The sequence below is a fragment of the Trachurus japonicus genome, chromosome 17 (assembly GCF_045865225.1).
Source record: "Trachurus japonicus isolate A0001 chromosome 17, Traja_1.0".
Lineage (NCBI taxonomy): Eukaryota > Metazoa > Chordata > Actinopteri > Carangiformes > Carangidae > Trachurus > Trachurus japonicus.
In genome coordinates this window covers 15,822,035-15,843,424 of record NC_140923.1, presented here as the reverse complement: position 1 = coordinate 15,843,424, position 21,390 = coordinate 15,822,035, and the positions used below count along the sequence as shown (strand labels likewise).

Genomic DNA, 21,390 nt, shown 5'->3' with positions numbered 1-21,390 from the left:
AAGTGCCGTCTCTGGGTCTCTCCATTTAGATCTTCATTAATCACTGTTCCCACCGGGAAGGCGGCACAGAGGAGTCTTTCAAATGCAAACGCATTTTCTCCGCTCGCACACAACACGCAGGCTGGCAGTCGGTCTCCCACAGTCCTTTTACAGTATCGCCTCCCTCGCCTCCGACTCCCTGGCCCCCGACGCACACACGACCAGATCCTCTGACCGTCTCCCAGGGAGACCAGATAGTGGACAGTTAATCTTTTCATCAACACATCCATTAATTAATACCAGGACTCCTCATTATTTCAGTCTCGTGCAAGAACAACCCAGGGAAGCTTGTCAGACATGTCTCTCTTCTTACAGTCTTGTTTGAACTTGTGGCCTATTATATTTCCCTCTTTTTCACTTGTTCTCGCTTTCGTTTTCCTTAAAAGCAACAAACTGGTCTGATGCTCTGAGCGGGGATAACCAGAGCACACAGTGAACATGCAAACAGGCTGTCAGTCCGGGGCTCTTTTAAAGCCCACGGGGCATTTGGCTGGGAGGGGCTTTACGAGTTTGTTTAGTCTATGAGACTGTTGGCAGATGTGGCACAGGCTCCAGTGTATCTGGACTGACCTATCTGCTGCTGTGGCGAGTGCACATCAGTCCCATGGCAGCACATTATCTTCTTCAGGCGGTGATGTGGGGGGGAGAAGAAAGCCCAAGCCAAGGAAACAGTGAAAAAATAACAAGCTGCAGCTGGGGTGGGAAATAACCAGCAGCCAACCAATGATACATTTTTTTAAACTTTGGGGTTGTTGTGGTGCGCAGGAAAAGTGCTGTGAGCTGGTGCACGACTAATTCTGGTGGTTCGCTGAGCTGTGGCTGAGCCCCTGTGACGTTTTCAAATGTTTTGAGTCTTTAAAAAAAAAACTGGAGAAAGATTCTTGTCAATTTCAGAGAGAGACCGAGGAGTTACGACTATAGTGCAGTTATGGAGCTGTGACACTGGCACTGACCTGATGGTGACATACCGGAGGCCCCTCTCTCTCTCTCTCGGCTAAGCCCCTCCTACCTTGCGGGGCCCCATTTAGCCCTTTACAACAGGCAGCAAACACTGGGCCAAAGCACAGGGTGTTGTGTACAGGGAACACAGTCTTCCACATCAAACTACATACAGACGTGACGGACTGTAGGTTACTCTGGGCCAGTGTTCAAAGGAGCTGCTGTGTATTCAGTATAAACGGATAATTGTTCTTTGGAAAATGCACAGACATAAAAACATGTGTTTGTGTGTGTGTGTGTGTGTGTGTGTGTGTGTGTGTGTGTGTGTGTGTGTGTGTGTGTGTGTGTGTGTGTGTGTGTATGTGTCTTGGGCTGGGGTAGTAGGAGGCAAAGGAGCGTATTAGCTGGGGAAATGCGAGCTATCCAGCATGTGATTGGCCAACCGAGAGGGCTGCTCCAGACGAGATTTGTGGTGTAGCTCAGGTCTTTGACGGAGGAGGGGAGAGGAGGGGAGGGGAGGGTTAATTTTCAACTCAGAGAAAGAAGATCTGGGGCCCAACAAGCCCCCGTGTAACAACCTGGCTCACACAGCTTGTTTCATGGCAAGACAACCAAAGTATAGAGGAGTTTATGAGTTGAGACAACAGCCAGACGCAGCTGTCCCGGTCTTACCCCCTCATCTTCTACACCCTTACCTCATTTGCTTGTGTTCCTCCCCCAGAGGCGGCGTGTTTTCTGACCACACATAGCCTTTTCTGTGTCTGACTGACGCTACCGCTGTCTGGCAGCCTGTCTGAGTTACAGAAATTAAGGCAGGCAACAGCGGAGGCAGAGGTGAGGTTAACTTGGGAGACTGGTGCACATGTCTTAACACACAGACGGGAACTTATGCAACACCAGCTGCGGTCCCTGTAACCGAGTCTCCTCGTTTCACTCTTCTACCATTTCCTCCTTGCCTCCCTGTCTTGGTCCATTTCCTCCTCTATTCAGTGTCTGTGTCACCCGGCAACTCGCCACATCCATCAAGGTCGGAGACCCGATCAATAGCCACTGGCTTTCTTCTCATCCGCCTTGCAGACGCACACAAGTGGTCTTATTGCTTATGTAACGATCGACTTATCGGGTCATTTGGCTGCTTATTTTGTTACTGTCCGCTGATTGGGGCCCAGGGGGTATTGACTAGTGTTGTCACGATACCAACATTTTGGTACCGGTATCGGTACCAACATGTTTTTCGATACTTTTCGATACTTTTCGGTACTTTTCCAAATAAAAAGAGAACACAAAAAATGTCATTATTGACTTTATTTTAATAGAAAATCTTAGAACTATAACATATGCATCAGTACTGAACTCTTCCTAAATTAAATCATTAGTTGTCTGTTTAAAAATGATTATCAACTGCGTTATTTGAGGTCTGAAAAAAACTGCATCTTTTTTTGTTATTTTGACCAGCTGTAATTTTTGGGAGAAATTGTTCTCAGTAGTTTATAGAATGAAACACAAACGTTCATTTTACACAAACACACACCTATTGTTTCCCATATGCAGCGCCACAGAATCAAGACCAAGCCCCCCCCCTCCCCACCCCCCCATCAACGCAATATCGCTCCGTTAATTCATCTCCGCGTAGTGCTGTTCACTCACTCACTCACAGAGAGAGGGAGAGAGAGAGAGACAGAGACAGAGAGCATGCCAGTGGTGATCCGCGGTAAAAACGGACTTATCAACCAGCTGTTTGCATTAATTAACGAGTCTGTGGCGGCCGTCTCTCTCGCGCGCGGCGCGCACGCACACACACACAGACACACATAAACACAGGCACATGGACAGGTGGCGCTGTAACGGTAATAAAAACAGCACCTTGCTTCGTTTGTGGCTGCTCACTCGCTCGCCGCGGCTCAAATTACAATGCGGCGACTTCACGCGGCGACGTCACCGCTGCCGGCGGCGCAAAATGAAAGTACCGGTCCCATCTAAGCGCAGTATGGTACCTTTTTAAATGCGTCAGTACCCCGGTACCACTCTAGTACCGGTATACCGTACAACCCTAGTATTGACTGTTTACAGACACATGTGGCTGACAGCAGAGCCGTCTCAGTTAAAAGACAGGAATGATGATGATGAGCAGAGTGAAGAGCAGACCGAGAGCCAAGTCAACTGAAGTCTGAAGTCAAGATGAGAAGTGAGAAGCAGGCAGATGGGAGACTGACGTCAAGATGGAGGGAGGAGGAAGAGATAGCAAAAGGCAGCACAGTGAACGATTAGCGTGCCTGCCAAAATCCAATTAGATACAGCCCAGGAGAATGACTGACAGGCAGACAGACAGACAGACAGAGCAGACAGCCCAGGAGACAGCCAGAGAGTGCAGCTGCACTGGTCTGCGGTAATGAAGTCACTGGTTTCCAAATAGCAAATAGAGGAAGCCAGAGAGATGCAGCTGTCTGCCGTCTGTGCCGCAGCCACTGTGTCAGCCCGGCCGGGGAGGCAGACAGAGGAAGGCTGTTCTCTCCGTCTGACACTTCTGACTCTGGGCCAGCACAACGCTACAAACAAGGCCGAGGCAAATAAGCAGCACGCAGCTATGTTCACGGTGTCGCTATATCACGGGATTATGCTCAGTAAGGCTTTGCAAACATGTCTCAAATATCAGCTTGTAATGACTGTTCCTGCTCTTTTTTTTTTTTTCTATTATGAAAATAAAGATTTATGTTGGAGGTGGGAATTCACAACTCTGGTCATTCAAACTGAAAGGCACCAGCAGTTTTATGGCTCGCTAATTGTTTACACATTAAACAGTACAAATGAAATGACCTTTGTGTCTGTCTGTCTGTCTGTCTGACGAAACACAACCTGACCTAATATAACCACTGACTACTTCTGGCGATTTTGTCATTCAGACATTTTGTAATACACCGCTGTCTGGTGACATGCCATGTACACACACACACACAAACACGAACCCAAACAAACACAATGTCCCTCCAGCGAGACGGATATTTCACAAGATGGTGAGGATGATCATCAAATTGGAATTTCTGTTACTTCCTTTCTTGTCAGGGGAAAAAAAAAAAAAGTAAAAAAAAATGACGACACATGATCTTGTCTCAGTGGAAAGTACGAGTGTCCGTCACAGCCCCTGTAGGCAAAATGAACTCATTGTCTGTCAGATACTAAACTAACTCTGGAGATAAGGCTTCGGCTTGTTGCTGTCCGTTAGTGGCGTCTGTCTAGCAAACTCTATTTACACAGCAGGGATCAGTAGACATGGCAGCCGTGCTCCAGGGCACAAAGCCCCGTTTATAAAGAGCAAGTCCTGGGGTTTTTAACTGCACCTTTTCAAAACCAAACACTCCTAACAGGATATGGGAGACTACTAGTAGCCATTGGAGAAAGTGGGGAAAAAACTTCCAGAAGGCTCCCCTTGTTTGTGTCTCTTCTCTTCTAGAGGTCCCAGAGCTCACCGGTAAAAAAAAAACAAAAAAAAACTATGAACTGCTTGTAAATGTGCACACTGACACTGTGTATAAATAAGGGCCAGTGGGAAAAGGGTCTCCAGCCGAGGTTAGACCAACAACACACCGACGCAGCCCATCTTTCTAAAAAAGCATGTGTGGCTGTGAGCTGCCTTGGCTGGCCTTAACATCCACTGGGATGTGGAAAGTATGAGTCACACACACACAGCCAGTGCAGTGGAGGCGGCTGGACAGAGTCTGGAGGATGTTCAGGGTGAGAGACATGTCCGTCTGCCTCACTTCCTGCTCAGTTAAACACACTTTCATTACACAAATAATACACACACACACACATAAACAGAAGAGCGGCTGGACTTGGGAAGGGAACCCCTGCGTCCTGACTGCGTGAAGCAGGACACTGCAGCCAGGTCACCTTGTTCTCTGGCCGCTGACCTTTCACACACCCGTACATCCGCTCCTGTGTGGAAGAGGGGGTTGGTGGAGTGGCATCCTCTTTTCATGCCAAAATCACCTGCTTCCTGTAGACTCACAGGCAACTGTCTTTCCAGGAATTTGTACATTTGTGCCTCTGCGTGTGTGTCTGTATACACGGACATGATTGTTGCATAAATTTCACTTCTGCAATCTATTTTTCATGGTTTCTGATTGAGGCAACCCCTCAAAAGTAACTGAAAAATGAGAGAGGATATGAGAAAATCCTCATCCCTTCCCCTCTAACAATAAACAAAAGTAGCAAGGTAAAAAAAAAGAAACCGAAAAAAAAAAAAGCTACTGAGAAATCACCCCGCAGAGAGACAACAACACCTGAAACTGTGTGGAGACAGAGGCTCCAGAGAGCCTGGCAAAGTGTGAGACAGAGAGAGAGCGAGAGAGAGAGAGAGACTATGATGAAGATGTGTCATACTAGCCACTAGTTAGCAGCTCATTACACACACTGAGGTTGGCAGCTTTTCACACGTAAAAAAACACACACACACCACAAAGATAGCGAGGAATCCTCTGTGGAAATCAAAATGTCTCCTGCGTATTTGACAGAGCAGCACGTCTACGACTTTCCAAAAGACATACCTTACACCGTGGCAAGAGGAAGAAGAGGAGGAGGAGGAGGAGGACAATTGGAAAAGAGGTGTGACAGGAATGCGGTCAGGACGCTAGACTAGACAGCAGACGGTATTTCCGGTACGTTCACACACACACACACACACACAAAGTTAACAAGACAAAGACGAGAGCATCTCTTTATCTAAGCTACACAAACAGTTCACGACGTGTCTCCAGTGCTCCAGAAACGTGTTCCCCCTCACCTGTACTGAACCACAAACGCAAACAAATCTTACCAGTACAGGTTGTCGGAGAGTCCCCTCTCTTTTCAAAATGAGTGGTGTGCTGGTTAAACTGTTTGTTTCCTTTTCTTTCCTTTTTTTTTTTTTTAAACTTCACTGTAAACCGATCCCAGCTGGTAGTCTGTGTGTGAACAACCCGCAGCAACAACAGACAAAAACACAACACCTACTTAACCTTCAATACAATACAGACAGGGCAGTCCACTGTGGTCAGATGGAGGTCATGAGATAAACCAGCCAATGGCAGAGAAACTATCTAGAGCTTTACAAGAGGCCTGCTGCCCTCATGATTTAGATACTGCATTGATGAGATTTTTTTTTCCTTTTTTACCACAGAAGAATAAGAGGAATGGGAAAATCCTGCAGGATTCAGGCTTTCAGATAAACACTAAATACAAGATAAATACACATAATGTGATAAAGCTATTTCACTTTCAAGTTTGCCTTGAGGTAAATGGCTCAGTAATTATGTCCAAGTTCCAATCCTGTAGCTCACACTACAGCTAGATATTTCATTTCATGGAGCACCTGTATTTTGTCCAAGTTGCTAGGAAACAGAATTCATAAAATAACTCTATAACAGATGTCATACAATGTCTAAGCAGCCAAAAATGTCTTCAGCTTTGGTGTGCACCAGATTTGCTTTCCATTTTCTCCCACTGTGTGGGAATGTGCAAAAAGACAAACTCCAGTTGGTTTTGGCAGACCACAATTGTTTTTCTACATTTCAACTTAAAAAGATCTGACTCAAGCAGTCTGCCCGAGCCTCGTATGCCGGCCTTTTGTTCAGCGACATACCCGGTGACCTCCAGGTGACCTGGGGGGACAAATGATGCACTTCCCCTTCAGCTGTGGCCAGCTGGCCTCACCTCCTCTGTTCAAACCTGGCCAGAGAAAATGACACCACCTGTCCTCTGTCACACATACTGGGTCAACGCTGGTTTAAGAAAACATCGGCCGTTAAGTGGGCTTGTCAAACCTGCTGAACACACGGAACGTGGGACTCTGCCATGACGGACGAGAAGAAGGGACAGCTGGCCAACCAGTTTGGAGATTTCAAAAGCACATTACCGATGAACTTCTGAACGTTTTTTCGGCTACTTCAGCAGAAGGGGAATGAATGACGCCACATAGCATGCAAACAAGCAGAGACGAAGCAAACAAAGCATCATTTTGCATTGCACTTACTTTGTCTAGCGACCTCTTGAGCTGGTAGTGGAACTTCTCTTTGACCTCGTCCAAAAGCTGCTTGAGCTTGGGTTCCTCTGGCGTGCCCTGGTACTTTCTGGCGAGCTGCAGGTAGCAGGGCCACTTGGCCGAGTCAAAGCCCCAGTGGCAGGTCCTCTTATCAGGTGACTTGTGTGAATGCATGACAAACTTCTGCGGCGAAAAGAGCAACTGGCACTCGACACATTGGATGCAGGGCGCCTCGGGCTGGGTGTAGAACTGGGGCACAAAGAGACCCTGGCACTTCCCCAGACACTGGTGCTCCACCTGGAAGCTGGCTTCGCTCTCCTTCAGCAGACCCTGGGTCGACAGCTTACCGCTGGGGTCGGCGGGCAGGGCCGCCCCGGGGCGCAGCAGAGCGTTGCACAACCGCTGTGCGTCCGTCAGCGTGATGAGGCCGCAGGAAGGCGCGTTGAACGGCAGGATGCCCAGCACTTTGAGGATGTGCAGCTGCTCGGCGTCGCATCGCGAGCAGTAGACGTAGAGCTCGTCGCACACGGTGTTGATCTGCTGCAGGGAGAAGTCGCGCAGCACAGAGTTGAGCACCTGGGGCAGGCAGAGCCGCTTTTCTCCCCCGACGACGAAGCAGGAGATGGACTCTCCTTCCAGCAGCGAGTGGGTGAGTTCGGTGGAGCTGTCGCAGGGAACCAGCAGGGGGCCCCCTCCCAGGACCGGAGGGGAGGGCAGGGGGGGCATGCCGGCCGGGGAGTGCTCATGGCCGGTTCGGGCTGAGAAGGCAGCCGGGCCCCCGAGGGAGCTCTGGCTGCTGAGGGTGAACTGGGCCAGTGTGTGTTTGAGCCCAGGGCTCAAGTCCAGGGCTTTAGCAGAGCCCACGTGTAGTTCAGCCCGACCCGCCACATCCATGTCAGAGTCGTGATGCAGATCCTCCGGCTGCTCCCGCTTCACCTTAGGAGTTTTGGGGAGTGAATCCAAGCTCCGACGCTTCAGGTTGATCTCTGCAATCACTCGCTTCTTGATGGGCGCGTCCTCCAGTCGCTCTCTGTACAGCCGCTTCATGTTGCCCTTGAATGAAGTCAAGTCTTTGAACGGGGTTTTCAAACTGGTTTGGGTGCTGGCCATGTCTAACCACTGGGTTATTGTCGTTTCTGTCTGCTGACTGAGTTCTTGTATTCCTCTGACTCTTTATTTCCCTCCTAAAGTCTTTTCAAATGACATAAATCTTCTGGTAGTTGGACACATGCATGATGGTGACTGAAGTTTTCAATGTTCTGATCCAATTCCTGTGCATTGAAAAAAAAAAACATGAATTTAGGAAACACATCAGGCAGGGAAAAAAAACATCATTATCCAAACTATAGTTAATAAATTATTTCCCTGTAGAGAAATAAACAAACAAACTGAAAATGATCTCATCAAAAAAACGTTGCGGAGCAGGAAATATCCATAAGGAGTATAAATGTTTTACTGCTGCTGTCCCGGCTGGGGGCTGAAGAGGTCAATGGCTGTTTGCATGGACCACTAAACCAAATGGTCATTACCATACTTCACACAAACACAAGGCTTTGGCTTTTTTTTTCAGCCCTTGTAATTGAACCCCAGGGGAAACTTCCATCAAGGTTTTTTCACTAAGGGTTTTGAAACAAACTTGCTGGGACAAAGTGAGAATTTTAACAAGCGAAACCAGTTGACCAGACATAACAACCTGAGCGAATACACCCACCCCCCTCCTCACCTCTCTCCACCCTGCCCCGCTCCCATTACATTGTTAATGTAAGGCTGATACACAATGGTCAAAAACATTTCACTTTGCAAATGAAAGTGCCCTTCCCTACCATATTGTGCCTTCCCCTGGGTCTGCTTACCCCACGCTGACCCCATCAACTCCATGAAAAACAATTGATAAAAGCGTTAACAGCAGTCGTCCCCTTCTCTCACTCCGTTCACAGCTTGACATAGAGCAGCGTGGAAAGCGGTGTTTCCCCCTTCTTTTGCCATAAGGCATTACTGCGGAATTACTAAGTTTACCGTCATAAGGTAAACAACACTTTGCGCCCCCCCCAATTTAAAACGCCATGTAGTTGATAATGGCTGCTGCTGCAATATGACACTAACAGCAGCTTCAAAATGCAACATTTACTGTATCATTTGCGCTTCGTTTATGCATCTGCACTAAATTGATATCTAGATTTATCAAAATAAAACGTTAAAAAGGATAAATGCACATGCATTGGGTTAATTGACCTCAAATTTGCATTCGCTTTTTTGCAGATTTCAGCATCCTATCGTTTTTTCCACCGAGTGAAAAACCCGCTGCTGCTGCTGCGGTGCACACCTCGAGCTCGATTCCGAAACGGGTTGATGTTTGTGGGCGTTTTAATGGCAAATAATACCGTGGGCCGATTGAACAAAAAAGAAAAAGGAAAAAAAAAACACTGCAAAACCAGATCAGCGACCAATAAATGAGGATCTACAGAGAGGCAGCTCCTCCTCCTCCTCCTCCTCAGCTTGCTCGGTGTCTTACAGGACTTCGGTTTTGGCAGCTAAAACCTCCAACAAGATTATTATTTCTGACAGAAATCACAACGCCCGCAATGTTTATTTTTTATTTTTTGTTCGTAGTAACAATTTCTCATAAACATCCCCATATTCATTTATTGCCTTTTAGACATTAGCCTATCTTTTCATGACTTCTTCTCCTGGTATCCCCCCTTTTGCTGCTGCAAGGACACCGCGGAGAATAATGCTCCTGCTCTGCTGCTCCGTCCCCAGCGAGCAGCACCACCACCCCTCCTCCTCCTCCTCTTCCCTCTCTCTCTCTTCTCCACCACCACCACCACCTCCTCTCCAGTCTGCAAACTGTACCTCGCCTCCTCCTCCTCCTCCTCCTCCTCCTCTGCTGGCTCGCCACGGCGGCACTGGTATGCAGACAGCGCTGATAATGACATTCACTGTCTACACTACAGTCTGGTCTGGGGAGGAAGGCACCGCTGGTCCAGCAGCGCTATACGCACACACACACGCCGATTTAGTGGAGGGCATAGTGGGGTTTACAGCCCAAGCTCACCACCCCCACCACCCCTCCCTATGTCAATCAAACGCACACACACAGGTAGAGGTGCCTGTCCGATACCCTGGTTTAGCCTGACATTAAACGTTACGCATTTGTGTGTGTGTGTGTGTGTGACATTATTTCTTAAACCCGTTACGTGACGATGTTTTGACAACAAACATTCACACAGACTTATACGATGAGGAAAACACAAATAATATGATGTTACAGTATGAATGTATGTAAAAATCAAGTGGTGGTGGAAAAAACGCGTATTATCTTGTCTTTCAACGTTAGCTAGCTTAGCTTAGCTTAGCTACTACCCCCAGCTTACTTACCCCCCGGTGCATGAAGCAGTTCAACCAGCGTAGTATTGAAGAGGGTTATGTGGCTATGTGCAGCACAGCCAGGCTAACTTAATTAACCCACTTCAGCCAAAAAGCAATGCGAGCGATAATAAATAAATCCAGACCGACTTGCCTAGTCTCACCCAGCAACAACACAGAGATAGATATAACGTTAGAGAGAGAGGCGATATGATAACCGAGTCTGTCCGCTGCTGCGACGCCCGGACAGAGCAGGGTAAACCAGGCAGCTACTATGCTGAGACTAAAAGGCAGGGGTACAGTGACCGATAATGTGGGCTAACCGAGCGCTAACACTACGGCACTACGGCAGGCTAAACCCCCGGATAGAGAGCGACACAGCGGGCTTCACCAGTTAGCTTCTCTGCCTCTGCCCCCGTCTCTCCTCTCGAACGTCCGTCCGTTCAGAATAGAATGAACAATTTGAATTCAAATTCGGCCGTTAATCGTCCGACTGTCAACAGCCACATCCACAGACTTTCCATTTAAAAAAAAAAAAAAGCAAAGCTCCGTCCTTTTTCGTCTCGTTTTTTAAAATTAAAATACAAATACACTTGCCTGAAACGCTGCTGCGTGTGTTCCTCTGTCCTCTCGCCACTCACTAACTCTCTCTCTCTCTCGCTCGCCTGCCTGGGGTCTTCTCAGTACTGGAAAAGCCTGGCGGACCGTCAACAAGATGCAGCTCGAGGCTCGCTCACTACAGAGCCGCAACGTCACAGCTGCACACGGGCTGAGAGGCGGAGACGTCACCCGGCTGACGGAAACTATGCGGGGGTGTCTCTCGTCTGTCTGTCTGTCTGTCTGTCTGTCTGACTGTCTATCTGCCTGTCTGCCGCTCCTTTCGTCCGTCTGTCTGTCTGTCTGTCTGTCTGTCTGTTTGTCTGCCTGTCTCACTCACACAGTCTGGGGCGTTTGTTTCCTCCAGAAGTAAGTAGGTAGGTAGAGAGTAGAGTAGTAGTAGTAGGCTAGTAGAGAAAGAGAAAGACAGATAGGCTATAATAGCACCAAAGCAGCCACAGTCCGGGCGCTTTTTTCTTTCTTTTTTTTTTTAAAGAGCAGCTCATTAAAAACCTGTGTGTTATAGTAGTTTCACCCAAAAAACATGATTCAATGATTTATTTTTTTATTTTTTTTAATTCACAGGCACCGACTGAATATCTGGTTTCATAGCCTAGTTTTTGTATTTCACTGTTATCATCACTGCTATCAGTTTTTCAAGACTGTCACATTTTGATATCTACAATAACTGGTTGTAGCCAGCTTCAAAGATAGTTCAACATTTTGGCAAATTCGCCTATTGCTATAATCCCTATAAACTAGGGTAGGTTCGTTTTAGTAAGGAACCACCTCTATGACTATAGGAATTATGGCAATAGGCGAATTTGCCAAAAATGTTGAACTATACCTTTAAGGTAAGAAGAAACTCAAGTTGTTGTTGTTTTAATGGAGGTTTAAAAACCTCGTAGAGTGTCTCTACAGGACCACAAGATGGGAGATGATGGTGGATCCAACAATTTACAAACCCTTTAACGGTCCCATAGGGATCTGGAGCCCCCAGCCAATTGCTGGCTAAAATGATTGTGAACCACTGATTGTATCGTTATAAATGGATTTTATTTAATGATATTAGAATATATGAAGTCTTAATCTGAAAAGTGGCAATACACTGCAGTAAAAATTTGAATATTTCCCCCTGAAATGTGATTATGGTGAGTTGCTTGCTGTTATTTCAATGAAAATAAACTGTTGTGAAATTGTTAGCTTGACCTCTGTGACTCTGTCCTAGTAAATATTGAAAACTACTCTGGAAATCCAAAGTGACATCTTTAAATATCTTGTTTTGGCTGCTCATCAGGCCAAAATCTAAAGATATTTAGTTTACAATTATAACAAATAAAAGCAGAAAACCATCAGAAATGAAAAGCTGAAAAAGGCAATGTTATGTTATGCTCAGATATTTTTGCTTGATTCTTTTTCTGTCAATCACCTAATCAATTAATCATCTAACAGACTGATTTTCAACACCTTTCTAAGATTTTTTCAAAGGAAGAACACCACCTGCTCTCTCTTTTAGTGCAAACCCATATCCAGCTTCATGTCTCTGATTGTTTTTGGTTTGAATCATGTTGTAGGTCAGGTTTATTGATGTGTCCTTGGATGACATTTGCCGCCATGAACTAACACGACAGTTGGTTTATCTATCTCTTTGGCTTTCTACCAAGTTTGCAAAAAAAAAAAAGAGAGAGAGAGAGAGAGAGAGGATAAGAGGGGACAAACTGACTGGACAAAAGGGAGGTTTCTTTTCCCATAGTTCCCCTTCCCCCTCTTTTTATGGACCTATCCTCTGCCAAAGGTCAAGAGGTCATCTGGGCAGTCTATTGTGCTTTAAGTGATGATGGGAGTTAATAAAAATCGGAGTATGAAGCCACCAGGAATTAGATTTTATGAATTATAGATAACATATTTTCATTTCAGGGAGATTTAATTCCCCTTCCACAATCTCTACTCTTGAGTATGACCGCACTATCATTTATGAAACGGCTTTTGAGTCCTAATCTGAAAGGGTTATCGCGCTCTGTCTCTACATATGCTGGGGTTTTTTCAGCTGGAGTGTACACCCATGGCCAGCTGACTGACCCACAGTCTGGTGGTGTCACACGTCTGTGAGAGCGTGGAGGCTTGATAAAGCTTTGATAAACAACACCGTCGGCCGTTTCGCCGCAGCCTCTCTCTCTGGCTCACTCTCTGACAGCAAGGTCAGCATTTGTATTATGAGAGCAGATGTGCGTACACCCCGTCCAGCCCCAGAGAACAACAAGAGGGACATTGATTTTCCTGTAATAACATCACTCTGTGCGCTGCGGGGAGTAAATTAATCTCATATGTGCAATAATGTGACCAGCACTGATTGTTCATTAGGGGTATAAAGCAAAAAAAAAAAAAGCTGAGGGATGAGGTACAGCACGGACAGTGGTGGGGGGAGCTGGGATTCACAGACAGACAGCAACAGACTATCCCATTGATAAGCCTCTCTCCATTAGTCGAGACTCTGTCTAACTGTTATTGGACTCTGTACTAAGTGGACCCTGGGGGCGGACACCTCACAGTCGTTTTCATACATCCTGTCTGCAATCAATGGTGGATATTGAAATATGTCCTGAGTTGTTCAGTGGATGTGTATATAATTTGGGGTAATGATGCTTGCTGGAGTGGCGGTATACTGTATGAGGTCTGAGGTGTCAGAAGGAAGAGGGCGGACAGACATTCAGCACATTGGGCCTCATTCACCAATATCTTCTTAAGAACCTTCTTAGATTCTTTCTTAAGTTGTTCTTAAGAGGTTCCTTAAGAAAACCCTACGTCAGATTCATCAACGCGTTCGTAAGCCTCAGAATTGTTCGCAGCTGTGTTCTTATGCCATCTCCTCGTAAGTTGAGGGCGTGTGCCAGGTGAGTCTAATTAACATAGGATTAGCATAGGTAACCGCCCCATCAATGCCCGTAAAAGGGCATGAGACTGCAGGGCCGTGTGCACACAGCACCCACAGGCACTGAGCAGAGAAGGTGAAGTGAGAAAGAAAGTTGAAATGCTCAAATGAAAATCTGGGAGGGAGCACCAGACTCCAAACACTCTCACGTGTGCCATCATAAATATCATCATATTATCATATATTTAAAAAAAATAATAAAAACAGTTGTGTGTAGTGTGAACACTTAAAAAAAAAAAAAACTGATATGAATTAAGTGTCTATAATGTTTTTTTTAAGAAACTGCAATGATTTGTCAATTATTATTATTAATATATAATTATTAAAAACATCATAAAAGATAAGAAAATAATTCTTATTCAAATCATATAATATCATACAACTGCAGAACAAAAGAAAACACTATAATCGGTTATTTTTGCAGAAGTCTCAGCACTTAAAAGTGCGTAAGTATACTCCTGACTGTTCTTAGATTTTGTTCTTAGTTAAGAACAAATTCTGGATAAGAAAACATTCATGAATGCCACAATCTTCGTAAAAAACTTCGTAAGTAGGACTTAAGAACAAATTTGTTCTTAAGAACGGTTCGTGAATGAGGCCCATTGTCTTCTCTCTGTGGTGTGTGTGTGTGTGTGTGTGTGTGTGTGTGTGTCAGCAGGTTTTTTGCGTCAGGTCTCATCTTGCAGCCACATTAAAACCATGCGTTGTACACTGAGTAACCGTCTCTGAAGTATTTTGTTTGTGACTTAGGTATATCTGCAGACGGTAAGTCATCGTTTTGGCTCCCTAAAATTCAACAGGAGGTCGACAAAATATACTGGAAACTGTGATGTGATGTGTGTGATCACGGTTATGTTTTAGAAACAGTTCAAACAGCAATACAAGTGGATTATTTTGAATACCACTGAGGGTGTTTAGATGTGTGTTTGGTTATGACTGTGGGATTCTCAAATATCCCACCAGGTGCTGCACATGATATAAACATCTGATCCTGGTTTCAGGGACTTGAATATGTCTGGGTATCTATCGAAAGTCCAATAACAACCAACTGTGGCATCTAAACACCTTATATTGTGGAAAACTGGAATAGGCTGGTTCTTCCCCATACACACACACACACAAATCGCTGGTCGCCTGTTGTGTCCATGTCCCTGCGCACATTTTATGATGAACACTGAACCAACATCTAAAGTAAATTTTTGCCTTGATACATTTGATATATACAGAGTTTCACTGAATATTGGCACCGGCTGAGAAACTGTATTTATTGTGGATCAGTCACATCATAACATATACAGTATAGGTGAACTGTCAAATAATGCAAAGCGTAAAGGTTCATATTTTTTTTGAAATTCTGTCGTAATGCATTATTCACTTGGCCCTTATGCACTTTAAAGGGTTAAGTGCTACCCAGGGAATTTCTGAGGTAAAAACAATAGCGATTGATTATTCTCCTGATCATTATTATTCTTTTTTAAAGTATATTTTTGAGGCTTTTCGGGCCTTTGGACAGTGGAGAGACAGGAGATGGGGAGACAAATGACAAGCAGCAAAGGGCCACTGGTGGAATCAAACCAGGGCCGCTGCGGCGGGGGCTATAGCCTCTGTATATGGGGCGCCTGCTCTACCCACTGAGCTACATAAGGCCCCATCATTCTCATTCTCTATTAAACTCAAGACTCACAATGAATTGTCATTTTATATGTAAAATTACAAAGTCTGTCACATTAAGATTTTATTTTTGTTCATTTGTTTGTTTTCTCTCTTTTATTTGACTCTTGTTATGCTGTCATACGTATGTAACTATATGCTGTTACTATGGCACAAAATGTGAACTGGAATGACTGTGAATTCTTTGTTTGTTGTTGCAACTTTCAATAAAGTTAAGGAGGAAGAAAAGACTCATAATGAAAACCTCAGCTGAACATCATCACTCAAAGTCTAAAAACAAGACTAATGTGTCAAATAGTGGGGAAAAATGAACTACATAATAGTCCAAGAGTCTTTATATATTGGAGAAAGACATGTACAAGTATAATATAACTGTTATTTTGGCCAAACCATGTCAATAAGAAATAAAGTTTCCATGCTGATCGTGTACGGGTCCCCCTCCGAGGGCAGAATCAATATGAGACGTGTACTGTGTACGTTTTCTAAGGTTAATATGAGGCCTCAGCAGCAGCATGTGTACGTGTCAGACAAATCAACCAGGTATCAACCAGAGGTTACAGCCTGTCTCTGCACAGGCCTCCATCTCTCTCTGTCTCTGTCTGTGCTGCTGCTGCTGCTCAGTACGAAATCACTGATGGAATTTCCAACGACTGTTAGTTTGGAAAATACCTACATGATTTGTCTCACTCCGGCTGCCGAGGCCTTGTGTTAAGTTCAGCAGAAGTTTACAGTGTTTTTTTAACACATACAGGAGGACTGAGGGAGGGATTTCTCTTTAAGAAGCCTCTGGATTGATTTCGGTTTGATATTAAGAAGATATACTGTAGTATCGCTGGAGTTGATCAACCCAGATTTTCTTTACCAGCGTCGTAAAATTCAGCCCCACAGACACCGATGCATACTTCTATTTTATATATCTATTAATCTATATTTAAGACAGCTGTCGTAGGCTACAGATTTAGAAAAAGAGAGCGCTGGTATCAGATAGCCATGGTGCATGATCATGGAAACTGATGACGATCACACGAACACACATACAATATCAGTTATAAATGAAGAAAGGCCTATAGCTGGCTTAACAGTGTTAACAGTCGTGCAAAGGAAAACTCAACATATCACCCAAAAAAACAACAAAAAACAAGCTGCACTGGTAAAAGAGCAGTGGCAGTGCAGCTGAAACCAGACTGTCTGACAGAAATGAGACAAACACACATCATCACAGGGGATTTCCAAACACTGCCACTTGACATTCAGTATAGGGACCACGTTTATACCTGTGATCACACCGCTAATTCACGCTCCTGCATGGCCCTTGATGCTCATCACTCATTCATGTGACAACTTCACTTTAAAAACATAAGAGATAAAAAGGCCTGCGATGATCTTACAGGATCAAACGCACCAATGGACCACTGGGACTCAAACCTGCGTCTCTTGTTCCTTTGGCTTGTTGTGACCTTTTTTATTTTTTTTTTAAAGAGGCAGTTTCTTGTATGAGTTCCTTCTTCTAATGTCTATGATCTGCAAAGACGTAGCGGAAACCAGCCACACCTATTAATTATCTAATTATGTCATATACTGTATAATAATATATCATTTTCTTGCTGGATTAGTACACGATGATGCTTACAAAGACTTTTAATGATTGTGACATATACTGTATGTCATCAAAAGCAGTATATTATGTTGGGATCTCTCTCTTGTAAAGCAGCTGGTGTTTACAGCAAGTATGTTTCTCCCTCGTTTTATAATCAGTGTTTTTTTTTTTTATACTGAAGCTGGTCTCCTTTATTATAATTTTATTTCTTACCCGTTAGTTTACATTCAGCGTGTAGGTGTTTTCTGGAGTGGTGGTCGTGAGGAGTCGTCTCAAGGGTTTGCTGATGGAACAAATGTTTTTTTTTTCTTTCTTTTTATCACTCAAGCTGCCTCCTCTATATTATTACAATCACCGAAGTAGCACACACCAATTTGTAGCTGCCTTACTGGGAGGGTGGGACAAGTGCATTTAACCACTGATGCTGGAAATCGCTCAGAACAACTCATTACCTCAGTACTACAGTGAAGAGCTCCAGTAAATGCAATGTGATAGCGTGCAGACTGTGCCAAGTATAGAGCACTAGATGCACCTTAAATTGCAGTGTGTGTTTTACTAAGGGACTGTATTTAGCACCGAGTATGATTCTTCTACTTCCTAATTAATCCCTTCAGGGATGGAAAGAAGAAAAAAAAAACACCCAACAAGATAACAGCAATTAAAACAGGATGTTTTTTCAGATCCTCCTCCGTTTTACATCATTAATTATACAAGGTTAGTCTTCCTTGTGTCTTCCACAGGGTGATGTGGAGCCACGGTGCCTGGGGGAGGCGTAGCCCCCGTTCTCCACCAGAGAGGGCACAGGAACAGTGTCAAACACGCCACCATGGGAATACAGAATTATGCAAAGGCATTTGTCCCCGTCCTGCGAGCGGCGGAGAGCTGTATCTGTCTCATGCGGTCGCACAAGGGGAGTAATTTTCCACAAAATCTGGTTCAATTGAAACAATATACAATGGTTTAGTGGAGCAGGGTGTGAAATAAGCCGCACACAATGGGTTTCTATCCGCCATTGTCCGAGTTATTGCAGCACACAAATCAATCCTTTTTATTAGTTTTTGATACATCATCATTTCCATGACCCCCCCCCCCCCTCCCCTTCCCCTTCCCACCGTTTCCCCACCTCTCAGCACTGTGTGAGGGCAGAGTATAGGGAGAGCAATGGTGTCAATGACCTTTTCACCCCTGGGGACGCCGAGAGCCTTTCTGAAAGCCAGGCGGCCGGGCAGGGGAGTCATGTGACCAGCGGAGACAGAGACACAGGCAGCTGGAGTGGAAAAGCTGCAGCTTAACGACTCAACGACTAATTCCCTTCTCTCCAGACACCCATCTGGGTCGGAGAGCTCAGGTCTGCTCTCGGCAGTAAAGCCATCACAGTCTGAAGTTTGCCCAGACAGGCATGTGTTTGCACGAGTCTCAATGTATCTTTAGCACGACTGACAGGTAAAAAAAAAGAAAAAAGAAAAAGAAAAAAAGCTCCAGTGAGGCATGTGACCAGTTCATTCATGTCACTTCAGGTTATGCAAACTTTTTTTTTTCTTAACGTTGGTTCACAAATCCTAAAAGGTGGACGTTTTTATCCACAACATCTGAAAATGCAGATTCTTGGTCATGATTGTTTGTTTTATTATACATTATATTTTACTCTTACTACGTTTGTCAGTCATTAGGAGTTCTCAAACTGCAAAAACACTGAATCCTAAATTTTCAATGATGCAATCCAACGTCATCTTTCACTGGACCTGACCTGCCTATAAACTGACTCCAGCTAAAGGGTTACATCATAAATACGTTGTTTAACTTCAGGGTCATTCTCTCAAACATACAGCTTTATATACAGTAAATGAATCCAGACCGAAAGCGCTCCTCGTGACGAGTGAATCGCTCCTTTAAATGAATGACACAATCACTTATTACCACAAGGAGAGAAATAAAATGTTTATTTTACCATCTGTGTTTTTCTTTGAACACTAATAATAAAGTTCAGCAGAGTCCTGTGGGCGGCAAACAGCCCCAAAACATAACAAAATACAACAATAGTGTTTCCATCGGGTTCACCTCAGTAACATTTTGGAATCAATGTAGTGATAAAAAAAAAAAAGAAAAAACAAAATTCAAAATTAAATCAGATTCACAAAAATGTAACAATAAAGCAGAAATAATATGTATAACAGAATGAATGAATTCCTCCTGTCACCACGTGAGCCCAAACAAAAAATATATTTCCAAGTAGAGAGAAGCTTCGACTGGAGGAAAGTCTGGAGGTTCATGCGTCATCACTTAGTGTCGTTAGTCTGTGGGACAGAGAGAAGGGTCTCCGCAGCTCTCATACTGTACGCTTTAAAGCAGTTTTTACAAAATATCTAATGAACTGTGGGTTAGATATGGTAAAGATGGAGCACAGCAGACACAGATCACAGCTCTGGAGCCACATTTTAGGACCGCAGCTGCACTGTGTGGCTCTCTGCTGAGACTCTGTGTTTCAACTATCACTTAGTATTTTTGATTTACAATAATAAAAAGACATACATGGAATGGAGAAAGTACAAAAAAGATAACAGACCATAACTTTCAGAAAGGCATAGTATTAAAAATTAGCAAAACAAAAAAATCTGAATATATAAATTCTATGACTTCGGACAGCACATTTCTCATATATATACTGTACCTTTCTAATACGTACGTACCAGCAAGACATTTTTCAGAAAAATGTTTCTTTTTTTTTTTTTTGGTCCTGTGTGACTGTATATTTTAATGGATGGTCTGCACAGCAAAATAAAAATATAAAAAAAAAAAACCTGTGCTCCAGCGTTCAGGTACTGTGTGCTACTCTTCCAGCCCATTTCCCAGCGTAACGAGCTCGTTCATTCACAGTTTTGACTATCGACTCATCATTAGTGTCGGGTGGATACTGCTGTTTAAATTCCTTCATTCTGGGAGGAGAGACTTGAAGCCGACTCACTCGCTGTTTACCAGATGTTTCGTATTCATCTAAACAAAGTCTGAACTCTTTTCTTTTTTTTTTGTTCTGTTAACACTCAGAACAAGACATGACTGCCATGTTGTTAAATAAAACATGAGAAAAATATATAAATTTTTATCTTTTTCTTTCTTTTTTTTCTTTTTAAATGCTAGTGTTATGATTCTGCTTCTTCTACCGAGGGCGGGCGGTGGGACAAAGCTAAATCAAAAAATGACTTCATGACGATTTAAGTTGCCAGTTTTGTCCAACTGTGGCTTGAAGCGTAAAAGAAAAACAAAAAAAACAAAAAGGCCTTGTCTAACGATTATCCTCAATAGTAGTTTCATATATATATTTATATATATGTACACAAATAAAATATGCATTGAAAACGCCCCACTAGCTGGAAGGACAGGATGCTCAGTTCGTCTGTCATCTCTCGCGCCCCCGGTGTACAGCGACCTTGGAAGAACTTCGTAGCCTCGTCGGCTACTGATAAAGAGGCCCCCGATGAGGAAAAAAATGATATCAGTGCAGATTTACATGATATAAAAATAATTAAGAAAGAAGGTAGGCTTAAGGGCAAGTGGTTATAAATGGCAGAGTGTGAGACTGGTTTTGGCAAATAAGCGTTCTACTGTGCATGTGCGGCGCTCGAACACAAGGTTGTACGTCGTCGTCGTCGTCGGGTTGTCTTGTAACCATGCAGCTTGAAGACACTGAGACACCATGTTAACACGTGCATGAGTGTGTGTGTTGTATTGTGTGTGCGCGGGGTGTTGGTGGTGTTGGGGGTGGTGGTGGGGCGGTGGCGGTGGCGAGGGGGTTGGTGGTGGTGGTGTGTATGGGCCTCACACACACTCCTCCGCCGACATCAGGAGTGGGTTGATGTACTCGAAGCCTTCGAACTCAGACTGGTCGATCTTCTTGACGATGTCCCTGCGATGGGAAAAAGAGATGTGTAAATTACAAGTGTTTTTGTTTTTTTTTATTAGTTGCTATTTATTTTATTTATAGTCTTTTATCCAGTCTTCATCCAGTCTTTTATCTTTTATATAGTTCTTATCATGCACTTATACTGTGATTTTATTCTATAGCTCCACTTGTAGTGTAGTGTACTGTACTGCCTCATTTGTGTTTATTTATTTATTTTATTTTATTGTCCCGTTATTGTTTGTACTGGTCTGCGTTTTAATTGTTTTAATTGTCTGGATGAGCGAGAGACACCTGAATTTCCCGACTGGGATTAATAAAGTATCTATCTATCTATCTAT

At 44.2% G+C, this 21,390-nt stretch overlaps 2 protein-coding genes across 7 annotated transcripts in view; both read right to left on the bottom strand.

The window, feature by feature from the left end:
- The window catches only part of skila (SKI-like proto-oncogene a), a 37,850-nt gene extending 26,802 nt beyond the window's left edge, over positions 1-11,048 (bottom strand). For 2 of the 6 annotated variants that reach the window (XM_085806017.1, XM_085806021.1), the window contains exons 1-2: positions 10,958-11,048; positions 6,986-8,265 (exon numbers count right to left, since the gene is read on the bottom strand). In XM_085806017.1, the coding sequence (XP_085662143.1) occupies positions 6,986-8,104 (1,119 nt within the window). In that variant the 5' untranslated portion in view covers positions 8,105-8,265; positions 10,958-11,048. Of the gene's footprint in view, positions 1-6,985; positions 8,266-8,847; positions 9,362-9,847; positions 9,873-10,372; positions 10,700-10,957 lie in introns of those variants that run through there. The other 4 variants (XM_085806018.1, XM_085806020.1, XM_085806022.1 and 1 more) reach the window with 4 other exon arrangements.
- Positions 11,049-19,064: 8,016 nt separating this feature from the next.
- Positions 19,065-21,390, bottom strand: part of prkci (protein kinase C, iota) — a 42,675-nt gene continuing 40,349 nt past the window's right edge. The window contains exon 18 of the mRNA XM_085803801.1: positions 19,065-21,055. Within this exon, the coding sequence (XP_085659927.1) occupies positions 20,968-21,055 (88 nt within the window). The 3' untranslated portion in view covers positions 19,065-20,967. The remainder of the gene's footprint in view (positions 21,056-21,390) is intronic.